Here is a 22,059-nt window from a genome sequence, read left to right as displayed (position 1 = left end):
TTATAATATACAAAAAAAAAAAAAATATGAAATAAAAAAAACAAACACAATATTTATTTTTTAAAAATAAAAAAAATTCTGTAATATTATTTTTTAATTAAACATAAAATGTTATCATTAATTTAATAAAAAAGCCATATATATTTAAATTGAATCAATAACTACTTTCTATTTTATTCATATTAACTAAATTAAGTTTAGTTTTAATATTCATTGACAATAATTCTTAAAAAAGTAATTTACAAGCATATGGCAAAATAACTTTACTAACCTAAATAAAAAAAAAATCATTAAATAAATAAAGATAAAAAATACCTCTTAACTCTTACACATTTTACAATATAATGAGTGCTAAATAAACCCACATTTCTCGCAAACAAGTACTTAGAATTTATCTGAACTAATCATTAATCTTTCAATTAACAAATTCGAAGAAGCAAAAGCCAATAAACTATCCCTTTCCATTTCACCGAGTCTCAATCCTCCGTCTTTAGCCCTTCCTTCAGTCGGTTATCTAGTTAAAGTAGTAACTCTTCCCTTTGCCCTAGCATGTACTTTATCAGCTACCATATGTTTAAGTCTTTAATAAAACACTGGCCCACAAAAAACATAACAATTCATATATTCACCTGTGATACCACTTATAAGCACATCTTTTCCTGTATACGAGAATCCATTTTAAACTAGAATTCTTGATAAATCTTCCATTTTATCTCCCCCAAAAGCTGTTCCATATTTAAACTAACCAGAAAGTACAGCAGCTTTAGAACCTAATAATTCTAATAATTTTCCAACAGTCATTCTAGAAGGATAACCATGAGGATTCATAATTAAATCCGGACACCATCCCTTTTCACTAAAAGGCATATCTTCTTAATTTACAATTAAACCAATAATACCTTTTTGACCTTATTAAAAAATTATAAAAAAGATAAATATATATATATATATATATATATATATATATATATATATATTTATATATATATAATTTTTACCATGTCTAGAACTAAATTTGTCACCATATTCAGGTCTTCTAGTTTCTCTAATAACAGTTTTAACAATATTATTTCCTTCTTAATTTTTCGTATAAATAATTTTATCAATTCTCGCTAAAATTTTTCCTTTAAAACTTGTCGGATTCTATAATAAAAATTTAATTATAATAAATTAAATTTAATTACATGTATATAATCCAAAATTTATTCCTATCTTAAATATTCTCTTCCTCTAACAGCCTCTGCTGGAATAACTGGGGTATATTTATTGACTAAAATATCCCCATTATTAACTGGTGCGCCCACAATCCCTACCCCATCATGATCTAGGGCCCCATATTTCCTTAAACCCTTATTTTACTTCTTATAATTACTTCCTTCTACCTCCTTAGGTGGTTATAATACGATTTCAGCTACTCCAACTTTATATCTTTACATCTCCGTCTCATATCTTTTATATACCATAGTTCTTCCAAAGCCTCTATCTAATGAAGCTTTATTTAACACCACTGAATCTTCTATATCATATCCTGAGTAACTTAAAACGGCAATGGAGGCATTATGACCTGCTGGGAATTAATCATATCCAGTATATTCTATAGTCTTAGTTTTCATTAAAGGAGTTTATGGGTAAACTAGTTAATATAAAAGAGTATCAGCTCTACTCATTGAAGTGCTTCCGATTATTCCCAAAGCCTATTTTCCCATTGCACACTAGAAAGTATTCCTACTAGCCTAATTATGGTGTGGATATGGAATGACTCCAGAAACTACACCAAGTAGAGTCAAAGGATCGATTTCTAGATGTGTAGTTTTTTTAGAAATTTCCTCTGGTTTTATCGCTATTAGGGTATTATCTTCCTCATTTACGTCTATGTATTCAATAATACCCATTTTTATAAGATCGTCATATGATTTCTACCTATTTTTTAATAATTTTATATGTTCTTCAGTTAAAATAGGCGTTTTATTTTAAACTACGATTAAAAGTCTACATAATCTGCCCCCATCAGTGTCTAAATAGACCACCTTTTTCTCACTATTTGTTGATATACTGATCGTTGTCCCTATTTTACCTCTTCTTCTCATAAATCTCAACTTCTCAGCAAATTTTTCAGGGTCTTTATGCAATCCTATAATTTACCCATTCAAAAAAACCATATAATTATTTCCATCATGAATCTCCCCAGTACTATAATGTCTTATTTCTTCCATACCCAAATTCAAAGCAATTATAGATAAAATTTATTTATTTTCCTCAATAGTTATATGAGCCATTAAAGCAAGATTTTTTGTCAAACCACAAGATTCTCCATCTGGAGTATCCACAGGACAAACCAAACCCCAATGAGATCCTAAAAGAGATCTTGGGCCTGTTAATTTTCTAGATTTTTTAAATTAAGAATTCATTCTAGTCATCATACCTATACCTGATATATAAGATATTCTTGATAAAACCTAAAATATAGAATTATATATAAAAAAAAATATAAATATATAAATATATACATATATATATATATATATATATATATATATATATATATATATTTAAATATAATATATATTAATTTTATTTATTAATTCTTCTATTTTAATTTTTTTTTTTTTACTTAAGTAACTCCAACTGTGTCCATTCGGAATCTTTTTATTGTCCAATTTCCTGTGGAAATAGCGTTATTTATTCCTTAAGTTATTATATTGCAATTTTTTTCCATTATAGAACGTATTCTGTTAGATATAGGGTGTTATTAGTTTTTATGTTTTTCTATTTCTTTGTTTAGTTCTTTTCTTATCATCATATTGAATTATTTAAATTTATCTTCAAATAATAATTCTAAATACCATCCTGCACATTTCATTCTTTTATTACCATAATAATCTCTTTTATCCACTTTACTATTATCTTCTAAAGCCTCTAATAATCTTCTAGCCATTACACCTAAAAATATAGCTCTAGGGTAATAATTAAAACTTATGCAAGGAATATGACATAATACAACATCTAATATAAAATAAATAATTAAATTAATATATTTAAAAATTAGTATTTTTGAAAATTACTTGTTATTATATCACGAGCTTCATCTATAGGATTTCTTACACTATATGTTTTCTCTTGAAATGTTTTCGGTCTTAATCTTTTTGATAGATATTCGAAAGCTTATTATTAAGTATATATTTCTGCTTATTCAAGATCTTCTAAACATAAAGCTAATCTGTTTAAAAATACTTCCTCAGTACCTATTAATTAGAATATTTCTTATTCACTTTCTACCCCATAGGCTTTAAATAATACAAAAATTGGGATAGGTTTACTAAAAGAACTTACTTTAACATATATTTTATGATTTTTTATTATTAATTAAGTTATTGATTTTGTATCAACAGTATTTGATTTTACATTTGCGACTAATTCTTTATTATTATCTTCTTCTATAAATATACGATTATCAGCTAATTATTCTTAAATTAAAAATACCTTATATTTAATTAAAGAAAATTATATAAATATATAAATATATAATATAATATATATATATATATATATATATATATATATATATATATTTTATTTATTTATTTTTAATTACTTTTTCAACTCCTTTTATAATAAAATATCCGCGAGGATCCCTTGGACATTCATCTAATTTATAAACGTCTTTTTTATCACAAGAACCTATTATACATCTAGATGATCCAACCATAATAGGTAATCTTTATTTAAATTATTTATTTTATAAATATAATTTACATATATATATATATATTTATATTTTACTTTCCTATATTTATGTTTTCAATAATTTCAATTTCACCTCCAAACGTTAATTTACAATCAACTCTTTTTTATTATATATATATTTAAAAGAAAAAGAATAATAATATAATTATTTTTATTTTACAATATATTAGCCGTATAGGCTAAATTGCTAATACGAGCATCTTATGGTTTCATTGTAACTCCATTATCATATGCAGGCAATTAAACTTAAATGCCTAAATACCTAAAAAAAATTGTTAAAAAAAAAATTAATGTTTATATACTTTATAATTTTGCATTTATATTATACTCTAATAAAAATGTATTATCTGTTTCTAAACGAACTTCTTTATTCATTGGTGATGTTATTATTTATTTTAATTTTTTATCAACGAAATAATTAAATGATTGTATATGATGATTTACAAATCCATTTTATTCTATATATGAATCAATAATTTTAGTTCGATCCTTTTTTTAAGCTTTATTTTTTATAGGAAAAAAAAAAAAAAAAAAATTGTACCCAATCTGGATTTTTGTAAAAAGATTTATCTTTCATAAAAAAAACAAATAATTTTATTTTATTTTATTTTACTTATTTTTGTATCTTAAAAAATTCATAAAAAAAAAAAAAAAAAAGAAGAAGAAAAATTAAAGTAAAGTAAAGTAATAAAAAATAATAGAGAAAATATTAATTCTATATAATAAAAAAAAATATGTATATATGTAAATATTTATATATATATATATATAAATAATTTTTCTTTTCTATTATTAATAGTTTTTCAAGAAATAACAATAATATTAGCCTTCGCTCTACATAAAACAGCTTCTGCACTTTTTCCTAAAAATTACTTACCTTCATTTTAAGCTCCGAACCCATTATTTCCAATCTTTAATAAAAATTAAATTACACTTACATATATATATATATATTATAATATATTTATTTACTAAAACAAATTAAATATCTCTTTAACAAGTAAGATTTACAAAATCAACAATAGCTTCTCCTGGATCTTAATTGGGTTTCAAATTAATGAATTCCCAATTATTCTTTGTAAAAATTATTTTTATGTTATAGAAATTAAAAAAAAATACTTTTTTTTATTATTATAATTCTTAAACAACTTAATTTTCAATTTCATTTTTTTAATCTTATTTAAGTGGATTAGGTACAAAACATATAATAGCAAAATCATTTTACCCATTTGCTAATTTAACAGCTTCTTATATACATCTAATTGATTTTAAACTCCCATCAACACATGCTAAAAATGTATTTCCATTATTTTTTGTATAAACTTCATGCGTCTTTTATTATTATTAAATATATATATAAATGAAAATATATATATATAAATATATATATATAATATATATATATATATATATATATATATTTGTATTTTTATATTTTTTTTAAATTACTATGACTAAAGGTGTTATTGTTAATTGAGAACAATCTCTAACTGTAGAAGACATAATTTAAGGATTTCTAAATTAATAAGTTTATTTTTTTTATAATAGAATATTAATATTTACTATTTCACACCTTTTCTTCCTGTATAGCCTATAAAAAGATAATCTATTTTATAAGCCTAACATATAGAAAGAATTTAATCTCTGACATCTTTATATTAGAGACTTTTTTCTTAAAAAATTAAATTATATTTAGTAGATGAGTACTATATTTTTTTTAAAAAAAATATATTAAATATATATTATTTATAAATTATTACTCTTGATAAAAGTTCACTTTTATATTATTATTCTATATGATTATGATTAAATTATTCAGGCAAAAAAGTTTTTTTCAAATCATATATGTGAATTACATGTATTACTCTGAATAAATTTTTATTAAAAAATTCCAAAGCTTACTTTATTAATATTTATAATTTTAAAAAAATATATAAAAGTAATTATAACTTACTAAAAATGCATTAAACGAAAAATCGGATCCATCTGTAGCTACTGCTATATTTTCAAAGGCAAAATCTTTTTTATTCATTGTTTATTTTTTTTTAAATTTAAATTAATAAATTAGATTATATTATATTATAATAATTTTAATGAATATAAATTATGATTAAATATTATATATATAAATTATAATATATTATATTATTAATAATATATTATATATTTTATAATAATTATTTTTTATAAAAGATATTAATAATTTTTTATTATAAATATACACTTTTAATTATATAATATATTTTAAATATATTATTATATTTTATTTTTACATACAAGATATTATTATTTCATTTATTTAAAAAAATAAAAAAAATTATTCTCTGTTCTTTTTAAATATAAATTATAATAAAAAAACAAAAAATATAAACTATAAAAAAAAGGAATATTATATAAAAAAAAATGAGCTATTTAGATTAATTAAAAGAAAACTAAGGAGGATTTGATTTTGATTTCTGTTTAAGGTAAATTCCATATTTAAAATAATATAAATATCAAATATTAAAAATATACTAATATAAAATATATTTCTATTAAAAAACAAACAAATAAAAAGAAATAAAACATTACAAAATATGTAAGTTGCATCAAATCCCCATTTCACAAAAACCGGTACAACTATTGTTGGACTATTATACAAAGTAAAAAAAAAATAACAAAATTAAGCATATATATAAATTAAAAATTAAAAATAATAAAAGGATGGTATAATACTAGGAGCTGATACAAGAGCAACTGCAGGAACAATAGTAGCAGAAAAGAATTGCTAAAAAATCCATTACATAGCTGACAATATATATTGTTGTGGTGCTGGAACAGCTGCTGGTTTATTTTATTTTTTAATATATAAAAAATTAATAAAACCAAAAAATAGATACTTAATGGGTAACTGATAGAATGGCCTCAGAATTATAATTAATGAGACTTAATTCAAATAGATAATCTCGTGTATCAACTGTAGTTACTAGACTAAAAGATCATTTATATAAATACTAAGGACATGTAGGTGCGGCATTAATTTTAGGTGGATATGATTGCATTGGACCTTAATTAATTTCTATATCACCTAATGGTTATTGTACTTATTTACCTTATTGTACTATGGGATCTGGATGTTTGGCTGCTATATCTGTTATAGAATCTAAATATAAAGACAATCTTGAAGTATTATAAAATAAAAATATTATATTTATAAAAAAAAAGGAATAAGAAGCTATAAATTTAGTCAGAGAAGCTATTGAAGCAGGAATTGTTTATGATTTAGGGTAAATAAAAATAAATATATATAAATAAATATATAATTATTATTATATATATAAATATATAATATATATATATATATATTATAATATATATTTTATTTTTTTATTAATAGTTCTGGTTCTAATGTTGATATTTGTGTTATTAAAAAAGAAAAGGTTAATCTTATGAGGAATTATAGAACGTAAATTTATATATTTTAATTATATTCATTACTTTACTTTTATTATAAAATAAAATAGTGATAATTAAAGACTTAATGAATAATTCAAATATAAGAATTTAAAAAATAATACTCGTAAATAATTTTATTAAATTATTGAATTCTTTTTAATTTTATTTATTTAAAAAAAAGCTTATATTAGATAATTTAACGTGTAATTGGAAAAAGTAGTAGATCAAAGTTTATAAATGGAAGTAGAATGAAAAAAATAAATAAATAAATTTATTTTATAAAAAAAAAAATATAAGATTTTTTATTATTTAATAATACAAGAATAATTAAATAAAAGCATTTGTTTTTAACAGAATTTATATAAATAATTTATATATAAAAATAATAATAAAAGGATATAAATAATAATTATATATATAAAAAAAAAATATATATATATAAAAAATAGAATTTATTTTTATTAAAATAAAAAATATATTATATTTTTTATATATATATATATATATAGATATATATTTATTTACATATATATATAAATATATATTTATTTTATTTAATTATTTAATTTTTTTTTTTAATATATATATTATAATTAATTAATTTTTTTTATATTTATTTGCTTAATTAATTATTTTATTATTGTTTATTTTTTAACAATTTTATTATTAATTTTTATTTTACTTTTCTTTTTTTATAATAACATATTTAATTTAAACATTTTTTATTTATTTTTATATTTTACAAAAATACTTTTATTTTATATTTATGTTTTAAAATTATATATGATTAATTTCAAATTTTTATTACTATTATTCCTTTATTGATAATAAAAGTTAAAATAATAAAATTAAATACTAAACTACTTAAAATAAATAATATAAATACTGATTTATATTAAGATTAAATATGTTTCCACTTTAATTAAAATAGTATATATCTTCATTAAATTTATTTTGTAAAATAAAATCATATAATTTATTATTTTTTATATAAATAAATCAATACATATATATATTTTTTAATTTTTTACAACCAAAATTTTTATATTATTTCATTATAATAAAGTAATTATACAGTTTTTTATTATTCTAAAAAATAATTTTGAAATCAATATATATATAATCATATGTTTCTAAATAATATACTAGAAATAAAAATATTTAAAATTCTTTTATATATCCATATATCTAATTATTTTATATATTTCTTATATAGATCTAAAATATCTGATAGTTAAAATTAAATAATTTTAATCTAATAATTTAACATACAGTTGATGAAAAGAATATTATTATATTTTACTTTCTTATTTATTTATAATTAAAAAAATTAATTAAGAAAAAAATATAAAATAAATAAATAAAAATAAAAAATGAGTACAGAATCATATACATTCAATTATCCTTTTAATACAGTTTTCAAAAGCTTTTGGCATAAATATCCTCATCCAGATTTAAGTTTTGTAAAAGATAATTTTGTTTTAAGTTATAATATAATAGATGAGCAAACGCTTTAAGTAAAAAGACTTATGTATACAAAAATGTATAAATATCTCTGGTGTTATACAGTTGAAGACATATATATTTATTTTGATAAATAAGTGTTGGATATGAAGTCTAAAATAGTAAAAACATCTTCTTTATTCCCAGTAACAGGACAAGCCATTGAACATATTACATATTAAGCATAAGATAAATTTAAAACTTTATATTAAAAAAATATAGAAGGAGTAAGTGAAGGGTTTATGAAATAATATATAAATAAATTTAATAATACATTTAAAAAAGGATGCTAAATAGTAGAAGAAAATTGTAAGAAATTTACAAACGAAATAAATAATAAGAAAAATATTTAATGATATTGCATTTAATATGTATTAATATATTTTTTTATAATTGTGTTTTACATTTAATTTTACTTTTTTAAAAAAAATTATATTTAATCAATAAGTTTTAATTGATTATAGATTATGTATAATTTTTATTTTGAAAATAAAATATATATTTATTTTATCTTATATTTTTTTTTTATTTTATTCATATTAATTAATAGTAATCAAATATATATATTAAATTTATATATATATATATATATATATATATATATATATATATAATTTAATATATATAATTTCATTATATTTAATTATATATTTTTTATTATATTTCATCATTTATAATTAATTTTTTTTTTTTAATATAATACTATCTTAAATATTTTTTTATAATATTTATCTTATTATTTATATAATTTATATTTAATATAAATAATTTAAAGTAAAATTTATAATTTATTACAAAATATAATTTATCTCTCAATTATAAAATTAAATCTTTTATGATAAACTTATAAATAAACTAAAAAATAACTAATTAACAACATATTTTTAAAAAAACAAAAATATATTATATATACATACTAATTAATATTTTTTTTTTAAAAAAAAAAATAAAAACAATCAAAAACCTTTTAAAAATATATATGTTAAACTAATTAAACAATCTTATATTTGAATTATTAAGAAAACCAATCTGAAATAATTTTTTAAAAGCCTTAAAAACTAATTATTTTAGATTATTAAATAGATCGTTTAACTAATCTAATGGACATAAGACTACACCATTCTAAAATATAATAAAATTAAAAATCTAGTAATATAAACACATATCCAATTAAGATTATTGAATCAAACAAAAGAAGCCGAATTCTCATTATTTTAGAAACATTCATGTCATTTTAAAAATCGAGTAAAAAAATATCCGAATAAGTGCTTTCATATTTAGTCTTTTAAGCACCTTTATAATAGCTTTTTTGATCACTTTTTCCCAATTTATGATTCCTTAAATGCACTTAATATATAAATTAAATATTTATTTTGTTGTCTGCTTTTGCTTTAACTACTGGCTTATGAGAAACGGTGACATTTAACCATATAGTGATAATCTTGAAGATAATTTATTAACAAAAATGGCAGCTTTTTCTGGCATAATATCTCTTTTATTGATTCTTTATGCCTCTTAAATCCTTCCCTTGAAAACTTCGTTTTTTCATGGATAATCATAGCCACTTTAGAAATCCTTATATAACATAACTTAGCTAATTTACTTAAACCGAAATATATTTACGGATTTATAATCTATTTATTAACCGAATTAATTCTAAATCCTTAATACTACATCGATCTAGTAGAAAAAAAAGCTGTCTAAGAAGAAAAGATAACAATATATATAAATAAATACCCAAGAAGTTATATAGCATCTTTATTAGCAGGCCCCTATTTTATGGTTTAATGAGTTTTTACATAAGAAAAATAAAAAACAACAAGTTTATAGCCATATAGTGTCCTTAATATAAATATGCTTTATTCCTAGTTTATTCTATATGGTTTAATATGCTTCTATTTCTCCTTTATAATGGCTTTATGTGGTTTTAGGGGGATTTGTTTTCTCTTTTGAAATATAACTTTTTATTAGAGGCGAGTAATTGTAAGAAGCGTCTAAAATTACGCTTACTGTTCCTTAGTTTATGGAATTTTTTATATTCTTTGCGTATTTATTTTAGATTTAATTATTAAATGATGTACATCTATCTAAATTGGAATCGCAGTTGCTATTTTAATTTTGAATTTCTTGTTATTAAGGGTAATTTAAAGTGAATATAAGGAAGAGTCAAAAAATAAATAGTAAGAAAACATTAATAATGGGGATACATTATTATAGAACTTAATTAATTAGGCTGAAAGTTAATATTGATAATTGTAGGTATGCATATATATATATTTAAATGTTTTTTATTTTTATATTTTTTCAATTCCTTTGAGTGTTTGATTTTTAATTTTTTAAAATTTTACTTAACAAAAAAAAACAAAAAAATTATTAATATATTTTTTTTTTATTCAATTAAACAAAAAAAAATACTATTAACGAATAATGTTTAAATAAAGAATTATTTTAATAAATCATTATACAAAATTAAAATAATAAACTAAAAAAAATAGTAATAATATTAGATTCAAAATAATTAATTATACAATATTTGTCCTAAAAAAATTAAATAAAATTTTAAAGTTTCTAAAACATATCAAACATCCCCCCCCCCCTCCAAAAAAACTCTTAAGCCATTTTATTGATATATATTCGTTTAAAAAGCAAATATTCTCGTTTCTAAAATAATTTATATAACGCAATATCTTTAAATAATAAAATTGAAGATTCTCAATTATAATTCAAGTAATAAAATATAATTTTTTTCTTTATTTTTTTTAACTAAAATAATATTTGTAAAAAAATTAAAATATAGACTAATTCATAATACGGGTGGGGGGGTTAATATAGTATTCCTTTATTTTTAAAATAATGGAGAGATTTCGAGAAAATAAAAGTAATTTAAAATAATTTAAAATTAAGTAAAGATAATTTAATGGATATAATAATAATAAAGTAGTTAATATTTTAGAGTTTTAGTGTATTTTTTTTGGATGAATTTCGAAAAAAATATTAAAGATTTAATAAACTAAAGCCTGTCTTATTTAATGCGAGTTTATTTGTGTTTATAGAGATTTTTATTTTTGATAATTTTATGCGTTTTATCTTTTTTATATATTATACAATATAAAATAAAATATTAACTAAAAACATATACATATATTATATACAAACATAAACAAAAAATATTTTCATTTTTTTGTTTGAATTTTTTTATTTATGATTATTATTAAAAAAACAATTTTTTATTTTTTTATAATTATTTCAGACTATATTAAATGTGATTTACCTGTACATTGTTTAAAGCACTAAATAATAGGTTAATGGAAGCTTTAACTAGAAAATCTATATTATACAACAACTTAATATATAAAATGTGGTCATAGTTAACCAGACACAATTTATAATTCATATAAATCATATTTAAATATTTTTAAAGTAAAAAAATATATAAATATAATAATATAAAAAATAAAAGGTAAATAATGAAATAATAATAGATTTATAAGAAACGACTAAGCTTTATATGTAAATGAAGATGAATGTATTAAGGTAATTTTGAAATTTAAAAGAACATAATCTTAAATAACTAAAAACATTAATAAACTATATTAAAAAAAATTAAAGGGAAATTGGAGTGTTCTATATGATTAAGGAATAATAATATAAATAAACAAAATTTAATATTTTACATATTTTAAATACTATCCAAACGAAAACTTCTAAAAAGAAATCCAAAACGAATTTGATTTTGAGGAAATACACAATTTCGAAAACTACAATTATGATTGTACAGAAACATTAATAGGTTGGTACACAAAAGAACACTAAAAAGGTTGTTTTAAGGCAATAAAAATAAATCCTAATGAAAAAGACAAAAGCATTTCTAATGGACATCAAAATAAGGTTGTTTAGCCTGATGAGGATATATTATATGAATAAATATAAAAATAAGAAGATAAATTATATGAATAAATATAAAAATAAGACAATAAATTATATGAGTAAATATAAAAATAAGAAGATAAATTATATGAATAAGGTTTAAACAAAAAACCTAATTTAAAAAAAGCCTCGAATATCTAAAAAAACCCTATAGTGAAGATTTTTTATGAATTAATTTTCGATAAAAAACCACAAATGAAATAACTAGATGACCTAAATATACATGAAAAAATAGTAACCGAGTTAAACTAAAAAAATAAAACCTGGGAAGCTGGGATAAACACAATTATGCCAAATAAAAATACTTAATAGAGAAAAAAAGGAAAAAAAAAATATAAGTATTTCTCATTATAAGATTTATCTGATTTACCAAAAGAATTCTCCCTTAAAGAGTATTTAGACGAGCCTTCAAGTTAGAAATAATGCGGAAGTTGTTATGTGATTGCGACTGTAAATATGCTAAATGCACGTTTGAGAATTAAATATGGGAAACATATTAATGATAAAATCTCTATGTAACATATTTTAGACTGCTCTTTTTTTTCTTAGGGATGCTAAGGGGGGTATGTATATTAAATTGGCAAATTCGGATATGATTATTTCCTTATTTCGGAAGAAGAAATGCCTTATTAAGTACTTTTTTTATTTTTAAACTAAAAAAAATTTAATTTTTTTTTTAAAGGATACATAAAAAGGATGTCCTTATATAGATAAAAATAAATTAGATAAAATTTATAAAATAACTACTTATGGGTAATATTTTTTATTAAATAAATTAACATTTCATTATTTTATTTTTTAAACAAACAAAAAAGATTTGTAGGAGGAGGATATGGAAAATGTAATGAAAGAGAAATGATGATTGAAATAATGAAAAATGGGCCTATAGTTGCTAGTATTAATCCTGATTATTAATTTATGTATTACAAAAGTGGAGTTTATCATTCAGTTGAAGCTGCAGAATGGATTCTAAATGGTAATCTTTTAATTTTTAATAAGTCTAGTTATTATTATTAAAAAAAAAAAAAAGGATAAAATGCGCCAGAATGGAGAAATGTAGAACATGCAGCTTTATGGTAAAATATAATATTTTAAAAAATAAAAATAAAATATAAAATTCATAATAATAGTTATGGATGGGGAGAATCTGAAAAAGACGGAAAATATTGGCTAATGTAAAATTCTTGGGGAAAAGAATGGGGAGAAAACGGTTTTTTTAAGTAATTATTGATAAATAATTTAAAATTATATAAGAATAACTTATAAAAAAAAAGAATAAGAAGAGGAACTGATGAGTCTAGTGTAGAATCAGTAGCTGAATATGCAAACGCTGAAATAATTTATTTAAAAAAAAAATAAAAAAAATAAAAAAATGAAAAATTACTATGAAAATAATTAAATAAAAAAAAAGAATATATAAATATATAATTTATATATATATTTACATATTAGTAATTTAAATTTAAAAAATAATATATATATATATATATATATATATATTTTTATTTTTTAATTATTCTTTGTTCATCTTAATTATTTTTATAAAAACATATTTATAAAAAAAATTCTATAAGTAATTCCTTTCTATATATATTTTTCTAACATAATATTTAAATAAATTATTTAAATATATATATATATATATATATATTTTATATAATAATATGATTTCATTAAACCAAAAATTTTTTTGAAATACTACTAAAAGAAAAAGCAAAAGCTTATACTATATTTAAAGGATGCCTAAAATCTAATGAAAAATGGTTTTTACTAACTTTTCCATGTAACAAATAAATAGTATCATTATCCTCCGGATCATGCACTAAAAAATTTCTTGCCGAAGCTTTTTACACTCTTCCATAAAAATTTAATTAATAAGATTAATATTCTTCATTATAAACTGGTTCCATAGATTACATTTCCAAAAACTCATCTTTTTTTTCAAAATTTAAAACTTTAGCCGTAAATTTTCGAGGTTATTCTGCCATAATATTAGTCTCGTATTTAATTTCAAGAATTTATTTTTATTTCGGAATAAAATATTTAATAGCTAATTCATTCTAATTAATTCCTTCATTATATAATGTAAACTATGTCCCAAAATAATTCCTCTCTAACACCCCTACATAATTCTGGTTATATTTTACGTATTTTTATTATATATTTTCATTTTTATCCGAAAAAATATCATCTATATATATTTCAATCTATGAGTGAGGGCCTTATTAAACACCTACAAGTATCTATTTTTAGTCATATTCTGAAATCAAATGATATACATGGGGATAGTCGTAGTCTTATTCTTAATATTCGTTTATTTTTTTTCTAAAATTAGTTCTAATTACCTTATATTGTTCATATTTTTATTTCACCTAGCTTAAATTAAATTATTTGATATAAAATTTCTCAAAAGATACTTCAAAAAAGTCGTATCTATTTCAATTTATTCAATTTTTTGATATTTTAAAATATCAATAACACTAAGTTTCAATAAAAGGCTTTTTTATATGACTTCTAGAGACTAATTTGGACTATTTTTGATAATATTTTAAATAATAAAATTATTCTGGTCATAAAATTTTATATTTAAATAATTTAGACTGTAATCTCTCAAAATTTAATATAAATAAACACCCAATAAATCACACTAGTATTAAACTGAAATCAAAGTACACAAAATGAACGTTTTGTAATTAATTTTAATGTTAATTTAATCAAAAATATACCAAACAAACTCTTCTACGTAATTTATTTATTAAAGAATTTCCTTTTTTTTTCTAATAAAGATATTATATATTCACTTTTTTCATTTTATTCTTCCGCTATATTTATTTAAGAATTTACTTTTAAAATTTATTATTGGAAAAAATCATGTAAATAACATCCACTACTAAGTAAAGAAAGTAAAGTCTTTATTTTCTTATTTTTTATATTTGGTTTTATTTTCGTATTTAAAAAATTCATTAAAATTAATAAGTCCTCATGTTTTGGGTAAGGAATGTGCTTTTTGCATAAAATAACGATTTCTATATTGGTCATTTTTTAGTTTAAATTTAAATAATATATACTGTGTTTTTAGATTTCTTCTATACAGATTTGTTTTTTATATATTTTTTTATATTCATGGAGTTTAATTAAGTTTTCATTATCTCTTTTTTACTTTTTTTTAAAATACCAGTTTCATGAGGCTCGAATATATATATGAATAAACATTCAATAGATATTTTAGTTTGTTATAGGGGGTTTGTATAAATTTTTTACTTAAAATTTTAAATATTTTGTTATTCTATTTGTAGATTTTTATTAATTTCTTAGAAATCACTCATATTTTGTTAAATTATTTAAAATAAAAATAATTATTATTAAAAATATTTTTTTTTTTTATTTTACAAATGGATATTTAATAAATCTGTTTATTTTATTCTTTGTAAAAAACATAAAAAAATGATTTTTTTATAATTATTTATAGATATGATATATATATATATATGTTTATATATATATTTATATATAATATATATAATATTTTATATAATTATTATTAAATAAATATATATATATATTAAAGTAATTATTATATATAATTATTTTATATAATTAATATTTTTATATTATTCATATTTAATTATAATTATATAAAATATTGAAATTATATTATTTATTTATTATTATTACACAAAATTAAAATAAAAAACATATTAAATAATTTTTACTATATTTTTCATTTAATAGGCATAAACTATAATTAAATATATTCCGAAACATTTTTAATGTATAAAATCTAATTTTCAATTTATATAATATTTTAATTTATATCAAATATACTATCATAAACAACAATATTATTGAAAATAAAGATTTAATTATTTATTAAGCATATTTAGTTATTATTTATATTAAAGTTTCTTTTATTTAGGACATCGAAATTTTATTTAACCTTAATAATTTGACTTTACTAAATTAATTCCAATTACCATTAATTTTTTTCGATTTAAAATTTCAAAAAAAAAACTCATAATTATTTTTTTTACAAATTAAATGAATTTATTTATTTTTTTAATAAACAATATTAAAATTACTAATGTTTGTAAATATATTAGTACTTACTACTTTTTTTAAAGCAACATCTACAATTAAAAATTTAGAACTTTCCGTATAAAGAATAATAATACTATTAAAATTACAAATTTACATATATTTAACAAAATAATTTTATAAATGAATTGAATAAAGCATCTTGTTAATTTTTGAATTAAAGAAAAATAAATTTTATTTTTTAAGAATTACTAATGTATCTTCTTAGTATTTTTATACATCAAGAATGTCTTAAAACTAATTAATTTAATATTAAAATTCTTATATTAGTTACAAGTTTTCATCAAAAGTATATAAGAATTTATAAATAATTTATTTAGTAGCATAAAATACAAAAAATTGCTATTAATTGATTTAAAAAATAATACATTTTAAAAAATCTTAAAATCTAATATTAGGATAAACAGCTATAATTTACTATTATTATTAAAATCTTAAAAGGATACGAAAAGAAACTAAATTAGATTAATCATTTAAAATCAAAACTAAAAATAAATAATTTTCTTTATATATATAATCTTAATATATCACTTTTTTATTAAATTCATTTATTTCTATTGTTCTTATAATATTTTTATTTAAAAATTAAAATATGCCTACATTTTAAATATTTCTAATTACATTTTATAATTAAAAAATATTTAATAATTACGATCTTTAATTTTTGCTAATTTCCCTATTTTTTTTAATATAAGTTCTCATAATATTTTAATTTATTAATTTAAGTCTATTTTTATGTATAGATTATATATTATTCATATTATTATTAATTATCAACTATTTATTAAATTTATTCAACTAATCCTTCTTCATTACCATTTAAAATATTGTTTATATATATTTCTTGATTTCTAAAATATTTCTTTTTAATTTTATCATAATAATAACCAGAATTTAATATTCTTTCTTTTAAACTAAGATTTTCATATTTTCTTTTATTTTTATTTTTATATTTATTTGGTTTCATTTATTTTTTTAAAATTAATAAAAGTGTAAATTATATATATTAATAAATATAATATATATATATATATATCATTAAACTAAATTAATTTAAATAAATATAATTATTATATAATATATATAATTTAATAATATTTTTAGTTTAAATATTATATAATTTTTCATTTTAATTTTTATTTTTTCTTTTTATTAAAATTCAAAATCATATATATCTAAATTTTAAAAATTGATTATTTTTAAATAAAACTTCGAAATACTTTACATTTTTATTTATATTTATATATATATAGAACAAGATGAAATAAAAAAAGTAATTAGATATTATTGACTAAAATAAATTAATTCTAAAATTTTATTATTATTAAGTAATTATTATATTTATAAATTTTGTAAAATCACTAAATAATTAAGTATAATTTATTAAAAGCTTAAATTATTATTCTTAATATATTAGTGTTTTTTTTTGTTTAAAAAAAAGGAATATAAATTATTAATAATTTAATTCTTTATTTTAAGCGATTTAATAGAAAAAAAGGTAAACTAAAATAAAAATTTTCAGAAAATTAAAATGAAAACAATATTAATTTGATTTGAAGAATATATAACTCAATATTATTATGAATATATATAAATTATATCTTTAAATTTCGACGTATATTATTTTATACATGATTGATACAATTATAATATAAAATTATATAATCAAATAAAGTTCTTTATCCAAAAATAACTTGTTAATATAAGATATTTAAGATTTTATTATTTATTATATTATATTGATATAATAATAAAAAATAAATACAAAAACTTAAATATTTAATAATAAATTTAATTTTATTATATTTTTATTGAATTTTTATGAAATAATTCAAATAATTTATAATATTAATTTTTTAAGCATTTTTTAGATGAATATATAAAAAAAATATTTATTAAAAAGTTAAATAATATTGTATTTTTTATTAAAAAATACTTATATTTATATTAAACAAATTTGTTATTTTAAATGCTAAATTAATTTAATTATTTCAGCTCAAATATTTTAGATTAATCTTATGTTTTTTTTATTTTGTTCAATAAGTAATTAAAATGATCAAAATAATGAATATTAAAATAATAAAAGTTTATTATATTTATATTAATTATTTATATAAAAAACAAAATTTTATTAATTTAAATTAAGAATTTAAAAGACAAAGAAAATTTTTACCTATATAATCTGTTAAATTAAATATAATAATCTTATATGATTTTTTCCTACTTTTTTTTTTTTTCTGATATAATAATACTTAATATTTATAAAAAAATTTAAAAATTTAAAAATATAATTTTATTAATTTATTATAAATCTATATATTTAATTTTTATTTTATTTTAACAATAAAAAATAAAATAAAGAAATATATAAAAATAAAAATCAATTTATTTATATATTGGAATATTTTAAATTTAAATAACTTAATAAATCTCTATATGCTTATTCTTTAGTATCGTTAATTATATCATGATAAAATCCTAATTTATCTTTTTATTTTATTTCTATATCGGCATTTTTTAATCTTTTTTAAATTTATTCTTCTGTCTCAGTTCCCCTAAAATTAATTAAATTTAATTTTATCCTTTAATTTATTTATTTTTTAATTACCTTGCTCTCAATCTTTATTCAAGAATTTATTTAGAAGGAGAATTAATAAATACATAATTCCAAAAAGGGAATTTTTTATATATTTTTTCTGCACCTTAAACATCAATATCTAAAACACAAATCTTTTTTTTTTTTACATATAAAAATTAAATTGAAATTAACTTAAAATTTCATAATAAAATAACCTTATTTTAATCAATTATATTAAATACTTATTATTAATGAGTTCCATAAAAATTCTCATGTACTTTGCATTATTCAAGAAATTAGTCTTTATCAATTCCCTTTTATATACATATATATATATACATATATAGTATATTTTTTAATTATAAATAATGTTTTAACATTTTAAAATTCTTCTTTTGAAACAAAATAATATTCTCTGCCATTTTATTCACCTATTCTTGGTTATCTAGTCGTAAAGCTAATACTTAATTCGAATAAATTAGGATTTTTATTTTTAAGCATACTATAAAGAGTTCCCTAAAATATAATTTTTATTTTAATATTTTTTCTTATATAATTTCTAAATTTTATTTACTTTTCCAGCACCGGAAGCGCCTGATAATATTAAAGGATTAAGCTTTTCTTTTTAATGACAAAATAAATACTTATTTAATAATAGTCCTTTCATTGATTCTTAAATAGCATTTTTGATTATATTATTAAATTATAAATAATTATTTTCTCCCATAAGTATATTTAATATAATTGTATTAAAATTAATTAGATTTGTGAATATAGTAATAATAAAATAAATATATTTATAAATATGTTTATAAATAAAAATATTCATATATTATAAATAAATTTATACAATAATTAACTTTTTTTTTTTTTTTTACAAATAATAAGTATTCATATAAAATTAAAACTGTATTATATTCAATTTATTTATTTATAAGTTTCTAAATTATATTAATATATGATATAAAAATATTATATTTATTAAAATAAATTAAGAATATATATTTTAGAATTAAAAGTTTATATCATCCGTTTTTGTTTCATTTTATTTATTTTTATAAAATAAATAGATTTTCATCTGCCTTAAGTCCTTAAGTAAAACTAAATGGTTCAACTTAATCATTTTCAACATTTTCCTTATTAAATAGACTTATTTTTTAATTAAAAAGCTCAATAAAATATAGAATATAAAGTTACTTTTTATTATATGAAAAATCTTAAAATTCTAATTATTATGTTAGAAAAGAAGAAGGTGAATCTATAGGCTTTTATAACAAATATTCATTATCGAAAAATCTTATATCATTTGCTTTTTAAATATTTAAATTTAATGGGCTTTTAATTTTCATATTATTTAGCATATTCCAGTTTATTTCTTTAAAAAATGGATGTTACATTACATTTGTTGTACCATCATTTCCATATCCTAATCTTTCAGTAGGCTTTATTTTTTGTTAAACTTAAATATATATAAATTATGAAAATGTATTGTTTACCTCAGCAACTAATAATCTAGAAATTAAATTTTATGCATCTTTAGAAATATGGGGTGGAAACTATATTTCCATCTAATAAATTAGAATATAATGTTAATAACAAACTAATATTAATAAATATTACTGAAGTTAATTTATTAAACATTTATTTTTTATCATTAGAATAAAAAGGTGGAGATCCAGTTAACATTTCATAAAGTAAAATACCAAAACTCCACCAATCAACAGTTTTAACATGCCCATGTTCACTTAGAACAATTCCAGGAGCCAAATACTCAGGTGTACCACATAAAGAGTGCCCTAAGAATAAAATAAACAAAAAAAAGCATATATTTTTATAAGGAAATAAATTAAATACCTATAACATCTATTTTAGAAAGTCCGAAATCAATTAATTTAGCATTTGCATTTTAATCTAATAGAACATTTTAAGATTTTAAATCCCTATAGATGATATTTTTATCATGTAAATATTATAATCCTAAGACTATTTAAGCCGCGTAAAATTTAGTTGTTATTTCTGAAAAACTTCCTAATTTTTATAAATGGTAGAATAATTCTCCACCGTTCATAAAATCTACAACTAGATATAGTTTAGTATCAGATTAAAATGCATATCTTAATTTTACTATAAATTAATTATCTATTTATTCTAATATTTATCTCTCAGTAATTATATGCCGCAAATGTCTATCGCTTTATATTGTTTTTTTCTTTATTACTTTCATTGCATATATTTTTTCTATTTTTTTTTTTATTTTTTTAGTTTATTTTTTGTATATATTTTAATTTTAACTTCATTTTTTATTACATTCTTAAATTAATTCTACTAAAAAAACTTTCCCAAATGAACCTTTTCCAATTACCTATTTTTATTTATATATAGAGGTTAAAATAATATATTTTTATTTTAATTCATTAGGTTGTTTTTAAGTAAATTAATAAAAATATTAATACTTTTAAAAGTTTAAAATCATTTAAACAAACTCTTTTTGTTGCTTCTATAAATTTGAAATTATAATTAGTTTTTTATTAATCTTTATCAAATGTCATTTCATTATCAACATGATTACATATGTTACCCATTTTATTTAGTTTTAGATAATAGAAAATATATATAAAAAATTATTAATCTTTTTTAATTAAATATTATTTATAAAATATTTTTTTATTATTTTTACTTCTAAGAAATATTAGTTTATCATAATTTATAAAACTTAAAATTATTGGAATTTTATAAACTATAAATTTATACTTTATTATGTATTTTATAAATTACTT

At 17.8% G+C, this 22,059-nt stretch overlaps 6 protein-coding genes across 6 annotated transcripts, besides 32 other annotated features; 2 read left to right on the top strand and 4 right to left on the bottom strand. All coding sequences in view use genetic code 6, as the record gives it.

The window, feature by feature from the left end:
* Window positions 1-74: 74 nt before the first annotated feature.
* On the bottom strand, window positions 75-4,119 carry IMG5_001790 (DNA-directed polymerase III polypeptide B, putative; the record flags this gene model as incomplete). The annotated part of the gene is made up of 8 exons (XM_004040058.1): window positions 75-908; window positions 999-2,456; window positions 2,612-3,003; window positions 3,063-3,480; window positions 3,593-3,716; window positions 3,781-3,843; window positions 3,905-4,006; window positions 4,073-4,119. The coding sequence occupies 8 exons, from the start codon at window positions 4,117-4,119 to the stop codon at window positions 825-827; spliced, it is 2,688 nt and encodes an 895-aa protein (XP_004040106.1). The 3' UTR covers window positions 75-824.
* Window positions 936-990: a microsatellite.
* Window positions 2,486-2,566: a microsatellite.
* Window positions 3,503-3,569: a microsatellite.
* Window positions 4,120-4,547: 428 nt separating the features above from the next.
* Window positions 4,548-5,776, bottom strand: IMG5_001780 (hypothetical protein; the record flags this gene model as incomplete). The annotated part of the gene is made up of 7 exons (XM_004040057.1): window positions 4,548-4,655; window positions 4,717-4,818; window positions 4,864-5,076; window positions 5,194-5,260; window positions 5,308-5,450; window positions 5,505-5,645; window positions 5,699-5,776. 7 exons carry the CDS (start codon window positions 5,774-5,776, stop codon window positions 4,548-4,550), a joined length of 852 nt encoding a protein of 283 aa, XP_004040105.1.
* Window positions 5,093-5,165: a microsatellite.
* Window positions 5,777-5,858: 82 nt separating the features above from the next.
* Window positions 5,859-5,912: a microsatellite.
* Window positions 5,860-5,904: a microsatellite.
* Window positions 5,861-6,010: a microsatellite.
* Window positions 5,875-5,934: a microsatellite.
* Window positions 5,969-6,010: a microsatellite.
* A 310-nt stretch (window positions 6,011-6,320) lies between these two features.
* On the top strand, window positions 6,321-7,498 carry IMG5_001770 (proteasome subunit beta type 7-a precursor, putative; the record flags this gene model as incomplete). The annotated part of the gene is made up of 7 exons (XM_004040056.1): window positions 6,321-6,386; window positions 6,447-6,570; window positions 6,620-6,909; window positions 6,949-7,010; window positions 7,121-7,189; window positions 7,248-7,303; window positions 7,361-7,498. The coding sequence occupies 7 exons, from the start codon at window positions 6,321-6,323 to the stop codon at window positions 7,429-7,431; spliced, it is 738 nt and encodes a 245-aa protein (XP_004040104.1). The 3' UTR covers window positions 7,432-7,498.
* Window positions 7,025-7,101: a microsatellite.
* A 44-nt stretch (window positions 7,499-7,542) lies between the features above and the next one.
* Window positions 7,543-7,627: a microsatellite.
* Window positions 7,590-7,663: a microsatellite.
* Window positions 7,591-7,627: a microsatellite.
* A 4-nt stretch (window positions 7,664-7,667) lies between the features above and the next one.
* Window positions 7,668-7,724: a microsatellite.
* Window positions 7,677-7,730: a microsatellite.
* A 408-nt stretch (window positions 7,731-8,138) lies between these two features.
* Window positions 8,139-8,201: a microsatellite.
* Window positions 8,202-8,519: 318 nt separating this feature from the next.
* Window positions 8,520-8,554: a microsatellite.
* A 623-nt stretch (window positions 8,555-9,177) lies between these two features.
* Window positions 9,178-9,216: a microsatellite.
* A 23-nt stretch (window positions 9,217-9,239) lies between these two features.
* Window positions 9,240-9,309: a microsatellite.
* Window positions 9,242-9,327: a microsatellite.
* Window positions 9,247-9,347: a microsatellite.
* Window positions 9,348-11,555: 2,208 nt separating this feature from the next.
* Window positions 11,556-11,600: a microsatellite.
* A 283-nt stretch (window positions 11,601-11,883) lies between these two features.
* On the top strand, window positions 11,884-13,998 carry IMG5_001760 (hypothetical protein; the record flags this gene model as incomplete). The annotated part of the gene is made up of 7 exons (XM_004040055.1): window positions 11,884-12,102; window positions 12,217-12,706; window positions 12,845-13,307; window positions 13,425-13,585; window positions 13,640-13,685; window positions 13,740-13,829; window positions 13,884-13,998. 7 exons carry the CDS (start codon window positions 11,884-11,886, stop codon window positions 13,996-13,998), a joined length of 1,584 nt encoding a protein of 527 aa, XP_004040103.1.
* Window positions 12,589-12,705: a microsatellite.
* Window positions 13,958-13,982: a microsatellite.
* An 83-nt stretch (window positions 13,999-14,081) lies between the features above and the next one.
* Window positions 14,082-14,109: a microsatellite.
* A 1,164-nt stretch (window positions 14,110-15,273) lies between these two features.
* On the bottom strand, window positions 15,274-15,773 carry IMG5_001750 (hypothetical protein; the record flags this gene model as incomplete). Its single annotated transcript, XM_004040054.1, has 1 exon — window positions 15,274-15,773. The coding sequence occupies exon 1, from the start codon at window positions 15,646-15,648 to the stop codon at window positions 15,274-15,276; it is 375 nt and encodes a 124-aa protein (XP_004040102.1). The 5' UTR covers window positions 15,649-15,773.
* A 300-nt stretch (window positions 15,774-16,073) lies between these two features.
* Window positions 16,074-16,172: a microsatellite.
* Window positions 16,114-16,192: a microsatellite.
* Window positions 16,193-16,196: 4 nt separating this feature from the next.
* Window positions 16,197-16,232: a microsatellite.
* A 1,480-nt stretch (window positions 16,233-17,712) lies between these two features.
* Window positions 17,713-17,773: a microsatellite.
* An 834-nt stretch (window positions 17,774-18,607) lies between these two features.
* Window positions 18,608-18,671: a microsatellite.
* A 929-nt stretch (window positions 18,672-19,600) lies between these two features.
* Window positions 19,601-19,634: a microsatellite.
* Window positions 19,635-20,060: 426 nt separating this feature from the next.
* Window positions 20,061-20,138: a microsatellite.
* A 184-nt stretch (window positions 20,139-20,322) lies between these two features.
* On the bottom strand, window positions 20,323-21,755 carry IMG5_001740 (protein kinase domain protein; the record flags this gene model as incomplete). Its single annotated transcript, XM_004040053.1, has 5 exons — window positions 20,323-20,724; window positions 20,779-20,850; window positions 20,903-21,078; window positions 21,137-21,520; window positions 21,590-21,755. The coding sequence occupies 5 exons, from the start codon at window positions 21,753-21,755 to the stop codon at window positions 20,323-20,325; spliced, it is 1,200 nt and encodes a 399-aa protein (XP_004040101.1).
* Window positions 21,756-22,059: the final 304 nt, after the last annotated feature.

The sequence above is a fragment of the Ichthyophthirius multifiliis genome (assembly GCF_000220395.1).
Source record: "Ichthyophthirius multifiliis unplaced genomic scaffold scaff_1120509249407, whole genome shotgun sequence".
Classification (NCBI taxonomy): domain Eukaryota; phylum Ciliophora; class Oligohymenophorea; order Hymenostomatida; genus Ichthyophthirius; species Ichthyophthirius multifiliis.
This window is presented reverse-complemented; position numbering and strand designations above follow the sequence as displayed.